Source organism: Hylobates moloch, unplaced genomic scaffold, assembly GCF_009828535.3.
Source record: "Hylobates moloch isolate HMO894 unplaced genomic scaffold, HMol_V3 SCAFFOLD_10, whole genome shotgun sequence".
In the NCBI taxonomy this organism is placed as follows: domain Eukaryota; kingdom Metazoa; phylum Chordata; class Mammalia; order Primates; family Hylobatidae; genus Hylobates; species Hylobates moloch.
This window is the reverse complement of record NW_026652285.1, coordinates 73783594-73795631: the sequence shown is the minus strand read 5'-3', so window position 1 is coordinate 73795631 and position 12038 is coordinate 73783594. Positions and strand designations below refer to the sequence as shown.

The following is a 12038-nucleotide window of genomic DNA, read 5'->3' as shown; positions in this document are numbered from 1 at the left end:
CAAAACCCTGCTTCATCTGATTCTGTCTAGCTCATCTTCTGCTACTTTGCTCAAGTACTTCAGCCATTATAAGCAACTTGCTAATATCTACACCTGCACTCTTTCCCACTTCTGTGATTATGGTGCTTGTTCCCTTTGTCTCCCTCAGGATCAAATACTTCTTGAAAAAAGAAAAAAGTCTTCCTCTATTGTTCCCAGCAAGAAGTAATTTCTCAATTCTCTGAGTTCTTATAGTTCTTTTCCCTTACCTCTCTGATGACATGTTTTGCTGTCCATCTTGTGTTATTAATTATAACTCTTTAATGCCTCAGTTCACTCTCTGATCAGTAAGCTTTCTGAGCAAAGACCATCTCTGAATGTCCCAATGCTTTACATGTTAAAAACATGATTGAATAAATGATACCCTATAAAGAATAATTGAGTAAATGTTGTCTTTTCTTCAGCGTATGGGGAATGGTCAAACCATCTTATCACTTCATCCAATACCATACTCTCCCTTGACCTCCCTACTCCAGTCACACTGGCATTCTTTCAGTTCCTCCTACTTGTTTTGTTCCTCCTGCCCTAGGGCCTCTTTGCACATGGAGTTTCTTCTACCTGGAACACTCATTCCTTCCCAGAACATCTAGTTAACTTCTTCTGCTTCTTGAGATTGTAAATCAATCATCATTTCCCCAATAAAAGTTTCCTGTTGTCCAAACTCTCCTGGCACCATGTACTTCTCATCTGTAACACTCAAGGCAGGTGCTCCTTTACATCTATGGACATGATAATTTGGTTAATGTCCATCTTCCCATCAAAACTGTAAGCTCCAGGAGAACAGGGACAACAAGAAAAGTATCCACTTTAGGTCACTATTATATTCTTCTCACATAGTAGATCCTCAATAATTATTTGTTGAGAAAACAAATAAATAGCTGAGTATATCTGTGTGCATGTATGCATACAGTCTGTTTGAGTTTTTAGGCAAGCCTAAAGTAGGCAATAATTATAATCTCTACCATTCCTGTACCTACTATGTGATAGGCATTGAGCCTACTTCTTCTTATAATCTGTCTCATTTAATCCTGAATGTGATGCTATGAGTTAGTAATCATCATCCTTGTTTTAAAGATGAGTGAAAAGATTCAGATAAGTAACTCTGCCCAAGGTCACAAAGTTGTTAACTAGCAAAACTTTGATTTAAAACCATACATGCCAAAATTTATTAAACAGCATCTCAGTATTACAAAAGAAAACCAAACAGATGACAAACCTGATGCTCAGAAACAGTTTAAACTCGGGCTATGTGGTTCCACAGTCTACACTGTGGCTAATGTCAGTACACTTAGATATTAAATATGGTGACTGGCAATGCTACAGAAAGGTGAGAGCTTCCAACCAAATGTCAAGGACCACCTGTATAGCTTCTAGAACAGCTGTGTGACCTGGTCTCCTGACTGGCTTGAAAAATGAAGCCTTATATGAACCTCAGGTCTCATTTCCATTTCTGTTGGTTTGATTTTCCAATGTCAGTTATTTTTACATGTGACCTACTCATATTTCTTTATCTGAAAACTTTTGAGGGAAAAAAATGACTAGCTGAAATAGAGGTGCCATCAAAGCTCCTGGTTTCTTCCAAAACAGTTAGTCAACCCTTTCAATTTACTTGCTTCAGTGAATGTCCTACAGTCCACATCAATCCACAGTGATGAACAGAAAAGTAACAAATAGTGTTTTCCATGGAAATTACTAAGAATCATTTACAGAGAAAATCAAAACAATGGCATTGAGTCCCATAATAATGCTGAACTACATAGTTTATGAAATGTAGAACAATGGGAACTCAACTTCACATTGACTAAAACTCCAGATCTAGCATAATGTTACATCCTCTACAGCACAGAGTAGAATGGTTCTGCTTGTACACCTGAATTATTCCAGTGAAGTGGTACCATCTTCCCAATACTGTCTGTGTAACCATTCAATATTCCTGTGACAAGATTTCACTTCTTACATAACATTTCTATATATGCTACCTCATCTGACTCTTACAATAACACATCAGTAGATAAAGCATGTATAAGTATTATCACCATTTCACAGATGAGGATGTTGAGGCTGGTACAGCAATGGCTTCACTCAAAGGCTCACAGCTAATATGGTAAAAAGCTGAGGCTGGAACCAACTATTTACCCCCTATGCTTCTCCATTACCCTTTCCTACCTCCTAACCACATACTCACATAGGGAAATACAGCTGACTAAGAGTTTTCACACTGGGAGCTCCTTTCTAAATGACTATCAAGCAATTACTCAGGAGAATGTAAGTGAGGAATCCATAACAGTGCCTGATGGGCCAGTGATGTTGGTTACTGCGCTTCTCAAGTCTGCAATGGAAGGTCTGTAATGAATCCTCAAAGAGTTTTGAACTGGAGGAGCCAATTTTTATGCTGGTATAGTGTGTGAGCAGCCTGTGGCATACTGTAACCAATACATGACGAATGTTGTTAAATGGCTATATGTACACTTAAGTGTCCAGGGCAGGCTGGTATCCTTCAAGACTTCATCTCTACTAGCAGGGTAAGTAACAATAAAATTAGTAATAATAGCAATAATGATAATGACATTATATTGACTAACATTAGCTTTAATACTCACAAAAATGTACAAAATATATATTATTGGCCCCATTTTTCATATGGGAAAACTAATGTCAAGCAACTTGTCCAAGGTCTTACTGCTACTAAGTGGACTGTTAAAATTTGATGTTGGGTTGTCCCATTTTAAATCCTTTCTACCTTATAATATAATACCTAATTAATAAGACCTAATAATACCTCTTTTTAACCTAATTAATTCAGTCCATTAGGATAATAATTCAACCATCAAATATTTTGGCCTCCAAATCTTTCCTTTTCCATTAAACTGTCTAGATCTGTGCTGTCCACTATGATGGCCACATGTAGTTACTGAGCACTGGGAATGTTATGAGCTCTAATTGACATGTGCTGTAAATATAAAATACAGTACAAAAAAGTGTAAAACAACTCATTCATAAATGATAATATTGATTACATGTTGAAATGGTAACACTTTGGATATATTGGGTTAATACAAATATATTATTAAAATTCACTTTTTTGCTTTTTAATGTTACTAAAAATTTTAAAGTACATATATAATTAGACAGCACTGCTATAGATTATTATTTCAAGATTCATCTACTTTATCCCCACATACTGATCTCACAGAGAATCAACCAGTATGAAAATGTTTTTGCTGTTGAATTATTCTCATGGCATGAGCCTATAACATATCAAAACACTATGTTCTATGTATATGTCAGATTGTCTTTATTTTTCACCATAATCCAAGCAAGAAAATATCTCATATTGCAAACCCAGAATGACCTGGTATTCCTTTATCATATATATACTATATTTAGTTTTACAACTTTATGAAGTAAACTTTTTACAACTTTATAAACAACTTTATGAAGTAATAGTACTTCCCCTTACTGATGATACTTTCTTTTCAATTATCTGCCGTTCTATTTTTTTGATGTTGTTTGTAACTCACTAAACCAACTTCATCACTCACTAATGTGTTGTAACCCACAGTTTGTAAATACAAGAATGTTGCAAGTGAGATACTAATTCTATCTACACAGAGGTGAAGGGATATTTTAGCAAATAATAAGATGGACCTGGCAGTAATGAATTAGCTAGTGGAGGCCTGTAGCTATAGCAAGATCTGTGGCCTATTCAGTTGGCAAAACTGAAGGGAGTTCAAAACGCTTCCTCTCTCCTGTAGAGTCAGCACTAATGGACCTGTCTAATGCCCATCTGTTGTTCTGTCTGCTCAGCATTACCCTGTTCTTATAAGGAAGAGCATGTGCTTCTTTTGGTACCTGCTCTTCCTACCCAGCCCCCACTTCCCCCCGACCAGTTCCATCCATGAGGTTCAAATGGAAGCTCCTATATGTTATAAGCCATGTCTGATGGCTCATAGGTGGGAACCCAACCCAAATGAGACCAATCAGAGCCTGTTCCTGGGATTTGTGGGCATCTAACCAGAACAGGGAAAAGTCCATCTTTTCTGATGATAAAATCCCCAAAGTCTTAACTTGGAATCTGTCAGTGGTTCTGTCCTCTGCAATGAGGAAGAGTTGCTTTATCATAGGAGAGAGTGAAGGAAAGAGAAGCAGAGGTGAAAGGCACAGAGAGGTCAATGGGCCCAACTCCTTGCAGGGCCAGCTTCATGGGCATGTGGCCCATGCAGTCTCAGAAGGCCCCATACTTGGTTTAAGGTTCTGCTGTGGCCATCTCGAAGCTCTCAATCATTTTCAAACAAAGGACACTGCAAATTACATAACTGGTCCTGAGGCATTGGTTCCAATTTTTCCTTAAACCCAGTGAGATCTTCACCTTTCCTAAGACTGAATCATTCAGCTCTTCTTTAGATTATGTGAGATTCTTCTAACAAATTATCTTTTGTGCTAAGCTACTTAGAGATAGATTCTTTTACTTGCAGCCAAGAAACTGGACTACACTGTGGTCAAAGACACAAGATGAGAGAAATAACACAATTCTAGAGGCTCCCAGCCCCACTGCATGCCCAAAAGATAGAGTTCTGTCCTTGCCCTTGAGGTTTCTGATTTTTTCAGAACTGCACCTGCAGGGCCTGGATATTTCCCCCAGAGAGTCCAGAAAGGTCTTTGTGCTTTAGAAAGAACTCAGGCTATAGTGGTTGGTATCATTTAGAGACCAACACTGATTTTAGGTATCTTGTAATATAATTTCAGGTGGTATCCTTAATATTGCAAATTCAATAGGTTTATATCTAAACTATACCATGCTCATTTCTCTGAATAACTGAAAAGCAAGCAAATAAGTAAAATAAAACATATTCCAATATCACAGTCTAATTGGGAAAGGGGGTTTCATTTGTGTAATGCCCATAATCAACTTTAAAACATATCCATGGATTATCATTTGTTTATAGAAGAAAGTAAAATGGCCAGACCTAATGATAAGGTGATCAGTGGCTTAATTTTGCTAATTCCAGCATGGTTATCTTTAGACTGATATTTTGGCTGAACTATAGAACACAGAACTTTCCAACATTCTTTAAAGCGAAGGAGTGTTTGCCTCTTTCAGTTCGATTTAGTGGCCTGAGGTTCCCCCAAGTCCCTTTGAACTGTTTGTTCTTGAACCACATTTGTTTCTTATGCATTTGGAGTAATTGATATGCTCCTAAAGGAAGAAGGAATAGGAGGGAGCATGTGAGATTAGTCTTCAACAGAAAGAACAAATGTAGTTGAAACAAAAGGAGAAAAGTGAGATCATCCAGAGGCTACTGTCACTCTCAACACACACAAAAGGCTTCTTTGGGCACATTGCAGACGTTCCCCCAAGGTATTCTGCAGAATAGCCACCAGGCACCAACAGCAAAGATGTGACTTGAGCATGAGATGATGGATTCGAGGGAACAGAGTGACAGAGGTTGTGTTCTTGAGACCTGTGTCATCTTGAAAAACGCCCTGAATTCAGCATTGTTTATATTCCTCGGGAATATGTTAGTGCCTGTAGGTGATCCATGTAAGAAATTCTACGTGGTATCTGCCTGGTCTCTTACAAACACTCTGAATCCTATGTCCTGAAAAAGGTACAGAAGGATGTCAATCCTGGCTTCCCCTCCCAGGGAATCGTGGAAAACATACTATATCAATGCCTTGATGTGTCACCTTGTTTCGTCCTTACTCTAGGTCTGTAAAGCAAGTATATACAGTGTCCTTGGTTGCAGTTCAGTCATTCGGCATATATGTATTAAGCACATATTGCCTGTGAAGCACTGTGCTTCTGGGATACTGCAGTGAATAATACAAATGTGACCCCTTCTCCTTTGGGGTTTACCTTCTCAGAGAAAAAAAAAAGGAAATAAGTAGATAAAATAATTGCCAGGGGAATTGGGGTTATTATGGAAAGGTACAAGGAGTTTGAGAGAAGGAAAAAGAGAAGGGGCAGCCCAGCTTTCCACCTCTGCCTCTCCTGGGCACCCCCAGGCTGCATTCTCTCCTCCCTATACCCCTGCCCAGAAAGCACCCACCTCCCCTTCTGCCCCCTTTTCCCTTCTTCTTTCCCTCCTCTCTCTGCTCCGTCTCTGACTTGCTGACCCTCCCTCGCTCTCCTGCCCTTTTGCTCGACCAGGGCCCCCAGGAGCCCTCTACCCCCACCCCATGGCCCAACCGTCGGGGCACGTGCCCTGCCCGAGCCCACCGCCCCTGCTCCCTCCTCCGACCCTGTGAGCCGTGGCCGTTGCCAGATGTCCACAATGGGAAACGAGGCCAGTTACCCGGCGGAGATGTGCTCCCACTTTGACAATGATGAAATTAAAAGGCTGGGCAGGAGGTTTAAGAAGTTGGACTTGGACAAATCAGGGTCTCTGAGCGTGGAGGAGTTCATGTCCCTGCCGGAGCTGCGCCACAACCCGTTGGTGCGGCGAGTGATCGACGTCTTCGACACCGACGGTGATGGAGAAGTGGACTTCAAGGAATTCATCCTGGGGACCTCCCAGTTCAGCGTCAAGGGCGACGAGGAGCAGAAGTTGAGGTTTGCGTTCAGCATTTACGACATGGATAAAGATGGCTATATTTCCAACGGGGAGCTCTTCCAGGTGCTGAAGATGATGGTGGGCAACAACCTGATGGACTGGCAGCTCCAGCAGCTGGTCGACAAAACCATCATCATCCTGGACAAGGATGGCGATGGGAAGATATCCTTTGAGGAATTCAGTGCTGTGGTCAGAGACCTGGAGATCCACAAGAAGCTGGTCCTCATCGTGTGAGCCTTTTTCTTACAAGCACCACCCAACAAATTCTGCTTTCTTCCTTCTCTTTCAAGATTTGCTCAAGACGTCCAACTGTCTTTCTGACTTATCTGGAAGTATTTCTTATTGTGAAGCCAAATGTCCTAACAGGAGCTTCATCACCAACTCAGTGCTATTAATTCTCCTTCTCTGAATGACTTAGTGTACCCTATAGGGGGAAGAGCAAGTCAAATGAACATAGTGGGGAAAGAAAAGGAAATGGCTTTTATAAACATCTTTTCCTTTGTTTTGATTCAAAGACCAAACTAGAACTTTAAAAGTTCAAAAATAAGAAAATATACATTTTTGCTGTTATTTCTCATCGTTTTGTATATGGGAGGAAATTTATAATTTGCATGGGTGTTAGGTGAACTGTTTTCATTTGCTTGTGTTCGGATATCTTGCCAGATTGTTAACTTCCTATTGTAGCAACAGGGACAAATATGTTTGTCTTTGCTGGGCATCTTGTAATCACTTTTCTTGGGGGACAGAATCCCATCTTTTCCTTCAGCAGATTGCAGCCCCATTCCCCACAATGCATCCAGAAATCGCTGTGCATGTTTGAGGCGTAGGAGTTCATTTGGCCTCCTCCTGACTCATTGCTCCAGCTCCTGAACAGAAACTAGCTTCAGGGCTCTTACAGGAAATGCTAAGCCTGGACTAAGTGCCCAGCTCAGCCGTCATCCTCATTAGCAGTGGGTTTCCAGGGTTGGCATCCCACACCAGCATTAAGTCCAATGAAGGGGACCTCCAGCTAAATAGGGCAAAGAAAGTGTTCTCCTATAAAGTGCTCTTACCTCCGACACTGGTCCCTACCCCCACGTGGAGAGAATGGGACATTTAGTTAGTTGTCCCATGGAGAAGAGGCAGTAAAGATTCAGGCTGCAGTGGAATCTCCCTAGGATGCCGAAGTGGCATTATGTCTGTTGCTGAGAGATGCAGAGACTGACAATTGTGTCTCCACAGCAGAGGTGGATGCTGGCTACACTAGCTATGCTGATTTTGAAAATCAGATCTGAGGCCTAGCAGAGAAACTGAGAGCTCTCTCATTCCAGGAAGCCTTTTCCCTAGTGGAACATTCAGCGCAGAAGTCCTCACACCCTAATAGATCTCCACCATTGGGTGAGCTGGAGCCTGTGGTTCCGGGGGAGATCCAGAATGCATGTGTCTCTTCCCACTCATTTATGTCATGTTGGTAGCTTTAGATCAGCCATGGTGAGAAAAGAACAAAAGCTTTTAGTTGTTTTTGTTTTGTTTTGGAGAACTGGTTTACCAGTAAATACATCACTGCCTGTACCCCAAATGTTACCAGCTCCCTGAGGTCCCACATACTATTGTCAGTTCTCAGAGCATGAACTGTCCTCAGAAGAGCAGGGCTAGGACTTGTCCCAGCATCCGCAGCTCCACACCAATCCTCTTTCTCACAGAGAACCACTTCCCATATAAGATGCTTAAGGCTCTCAAAACAGCAGAACAATGAAACATACTCTCCCTACACTTGCTTAGCCAAGGGATACCACTCAGGTAATTTTTTTCAGGACATGGAAGATCTGTTGAGATTTACCGCTATTTTATTTGGAAGAAGCTGGCAACTGGTCTTGACCAAAAATAGAAAAAAAAAAGTCCACAAATTTAATCACTTGTAGGGAACCCATCTATCAAGGCACCCTACCATATACTTTTTTATTTAATAGATTACTTAGAAACCACAAAAATAGGAATCCTTACCCCTTCAATTCCTGTTCAACCCTAAAAATTGTGATAAATGCTCCCAACCCCGTGGTGATCAGGGTTATGCACTGTTCAAAGATTCAGACACACCTGGGTTTGGATTCAGTTGCAACTGGGTTGTTATCACACTCACTTCTTTTAGCTGCGTGAGCATGAATAATTTACTTAGCCTCTCTGTGTCTTTCCACCTAATTAAAAAGAGGATCCATCCCAGGGTTCTTTTGAGGATTCAAAAAGGCATGCAACACACCTGGAGCACAATTCCACTTTCATTCAACTAATTCCCTTCCCTTCCCCCTTCCTCCCCTTCTACAAGATCAATATGTAAAGGAGACATGAGGCTTACTGGTTGCTTTTGAACACTTACTTAGTTCTTAGCTACACCCACTCTAAAATTAACTGGACAATAGTGTACAGCCCATGTCCAAGCCCAGAGAGAAAACAATGGGAACAATTTCAAGGTCCTCACCACTCCTTCATTTGCAGAGGGGACAACAGACTTTCTGACTTGAGAACTGGAGAATTTTTAAAAGAAAATCTCTATTCCAGCCCAAACTATTTAACTTTTTGTGGAGGAATTTTACATGGAGAAAGTGAGCACATGTCATGCTAGCCAAGAGGACATTATTGTCATTAAAGAGAGACATTATTTATATACCCTGCAATGTGCACATTAAAATATGGAAATTTTAAAATTATGACCAAGAATTTGAAACATATTGGATTACATGCTCACATTTAACAAAGAGAGGAAATGTATTTCAGTTTCTGGAGTGGCTGGAATTTACAAGCTAATTGTTCAATAAATCTACTCAAGATAGTTACCTAAGGCTTTGTGGCAATGACCTTGAACTGAGAGCCTGTATCTGGATTTAGCACTGGAAAGGTCTAACAGGATATTTGGGTTAAAAGAATCACATTTATTCCCAAATCAGAATGTTTTGTTTTTCCTGTCAGTTAATTGCCAGTTGCCAACAAATCTAGTTCTATACAGTTTCTTGGGATGATGATAATAAACATTTATTGAGCAATTGTCCCATAACTTTTGATATAACCTTTGTTATACATATCATTTAATCATCATAACAACACTGTGAGTCTGGTGCCATTATTTCAGCGTTAGATGATGACATGTAGAGATCTAGAATCTTCTCCAAAGTCGCCCAGCTGGGAAGTGGCAAAGCATGGATTTGAACCAGGCTTTCTGACCCCAAATCCTGAGCTTTATTTCTGCCTCTCTGCATTTATCTTATTTTTATAGCTCCTATATCTACCTGTTACAAATTATTTATTATAGTCTTAACCATGTAATCAAATCAAGCCTCAGTTTTCATAAATGATGAAACTGAAGCCCAAAGAGGTAAACTACTCGTCACAGAACAAGCAGCCTCCACCTCTTTGGTTCTATGCATTACAATGAAACAGATATGTTAGACAAGACAGTTTTAAACCACGTTCCACCTTTGGCTCATCTTGAGAAACAGGTGACAATATTTAGATTAAACCAATAACACAGGCCAATATTCTCTGAGGCTATAGAGATCAGTCACAATAAGTTGTTATGAATCCTATATTGACGGATTGTGTTGCAATCCCCAGACCATATGTTGCAATCCCCAGACCACTAGACACTCTTTTTGAAACAGAGAAAAAAATATGGCCTCAGCAAATTCAATTTAGCTTTGGTGTATATTCTATCATGCTTTAGAAACATTCTCAAGGAAAAAATATCTTCCAGACATTTTTGTTAATTACAAATTCCTAAGCCACTGTCTGAGGAACAGTATGAATTTTTTAAATGAAGGCAATTTTTTATTTAAAAAAATTACAAATTCCATTCTCCACTTATACTACTGATTCTTTCTCTCTGTTAAGAGACAGAGTAGGTAGTTGGTCTGCTATGGTGTTATATCTATTTTGAATACTTTGAGCAAGAGGAGGCTTGGATGTTTTTAAAAACAGAGTGTCGGCCAGGCGCGGTGGCTCATGCCTGTAATCCCAGCACTTTGGGAGGCTGAGGCAGGCAGATCACAAGGTCGGAAGATCGAGACCAGCCTAGCCAACATGGTGAAACCCCGTCTCTACTAAAAATACAAAAATTAGCTGGGCGTGGTGGCACGTGCCTGTAATCCCAGCTACTCAGAAGGCTGAGGCAGGAGAATTGCTTGAACCAAGGAGACAGAGGTTGCAGTGAACCGAGATCACACCACTGCACTCCAGCCTGGGTGACAGAGTGAGACTCCGTCTCAAAAAAAAAAACAAAACAGAGTGTCATTATGGTAGAGGAACAAGGCCACTAGACTGAGAATCAGACTGGACTCCTCTGCTGCTGTGTCAACTACCATACCTACCCCAGTAGCCAATGACTGTGAACTATAAATCATGAATCATCAGGAATTAGCTGATTCATAATGAAAAATTATAACACTGAAGGGTCACCATAGTAGCAATAAAGCTGTGTAGATCAGAAGACAGTCTGACCACTCACGGGCTAACTCTGACTCTAAATGTTTGCTTTTGTTGTTACTGGTTTTACATGGTGTTTGTTCTCACAATGCTTTTTAAAAATTACGAATATTTTAAAAATCTGAAGATTGTAAATAAAAAACTAAATTACTACAAAGAAATGCAGGTCACTCTAATATGGAGGTAGCCTTTTATTGACTAAGGAGTCTCTGAAATATTGAGATGAAATTAAGAGTTTCGGTGAAGAAAAATTAACATAGTTACACTCTTTGGCACAGAAGTTCAAAACGGACTGAAGTGTTCACTATTTTTCAAAAATATAACACTGGACACAAAATATTTATCACTACAATCAATATTTTCTAATGCCTGAAACAGTAGAAAAATGTACAATAATCAAAATAAGTATAGCTGTGTAAAACTTCAAACTTTTATATAATAAAATATAATGAAACAAAGAAAACAAGAAAACATAAAAAAGGAGAAACATGTTAGCAAAAAGGTTAGCAGTTTTTCAAAAAAAAAAGCCTCACTGTGTCTGATATGCATAAATAAATATGCAAAAAAGTCATTATATGATTCATTCAAAAGGAGATAGGTAAAACAAACATGGAAAAATAGCCTTGCTAATTCAATAAATACAAATTACCATATTTAAAACAGGAAAAATGATTCATTATAAAACAGAATTGGCAAAAATAGAAGCCTTCTAGGCATTGCAGTATCTTTGGTGGCACTGAGAATGGCTTCCACCCTTTTTATGGGTCATTCTACACATCACAAATCATCAGAACAGTTGTATCCTTTGACCAGGTAATCTCACTCATGGCAATATGTATCTCAAAGAAATAAAAATATCTTAAAATGCTATACATTGCCAGGCGCGGTGGCTCATGTCTTTAATCCCAGCATTTTGGGAGGCCGAGGCAGGTGGATCGCTTGAGGTCAGGAGTTCAAGACCAGCCTGACCAACATGCTGAAACCCCACCTCTA

General features: G+C 39.9%; 2 protein-coding genes across 2 annotated transcripts in view; both read left to right on the top strand.

Annotated features, from left to right (window-relative positions):
- GRIN3A (glutamate ionotropic receptor NMDA type subunit 3A) overlaps nt 1–12038 on the top strand; it is a 163697-nt gene that overhangs the window by 135146 nt on the left and 16513 nt on the right. The window lies entirely within an intron of this gene.
- PPP3R2 (protein phosphatase 3 regulatory subunit B, beta) lies at nt 6253–7309 on the top strand. Its single transcript, XM_058445222.1, has one exon. It carries the CDS (start codon nt 6306–6308, stop codon nt 6825–6827), a length of 522 nt encoding a protein of 173 aa, XP_058301205.1. The 5' UTR covers nt 6253–6305; the 3' UTR covers nt 6828–7309.

Bases quoted from the DNA above. Each gene is read 5' to 3' on its own strand.
- PPP3R2 (XM_058445222.1), top strand. From the start codon at position 6,306: ATGTCCACAATGGGAAACGAGGCCAGTTACCCGGCGGAGATGTGCTCC.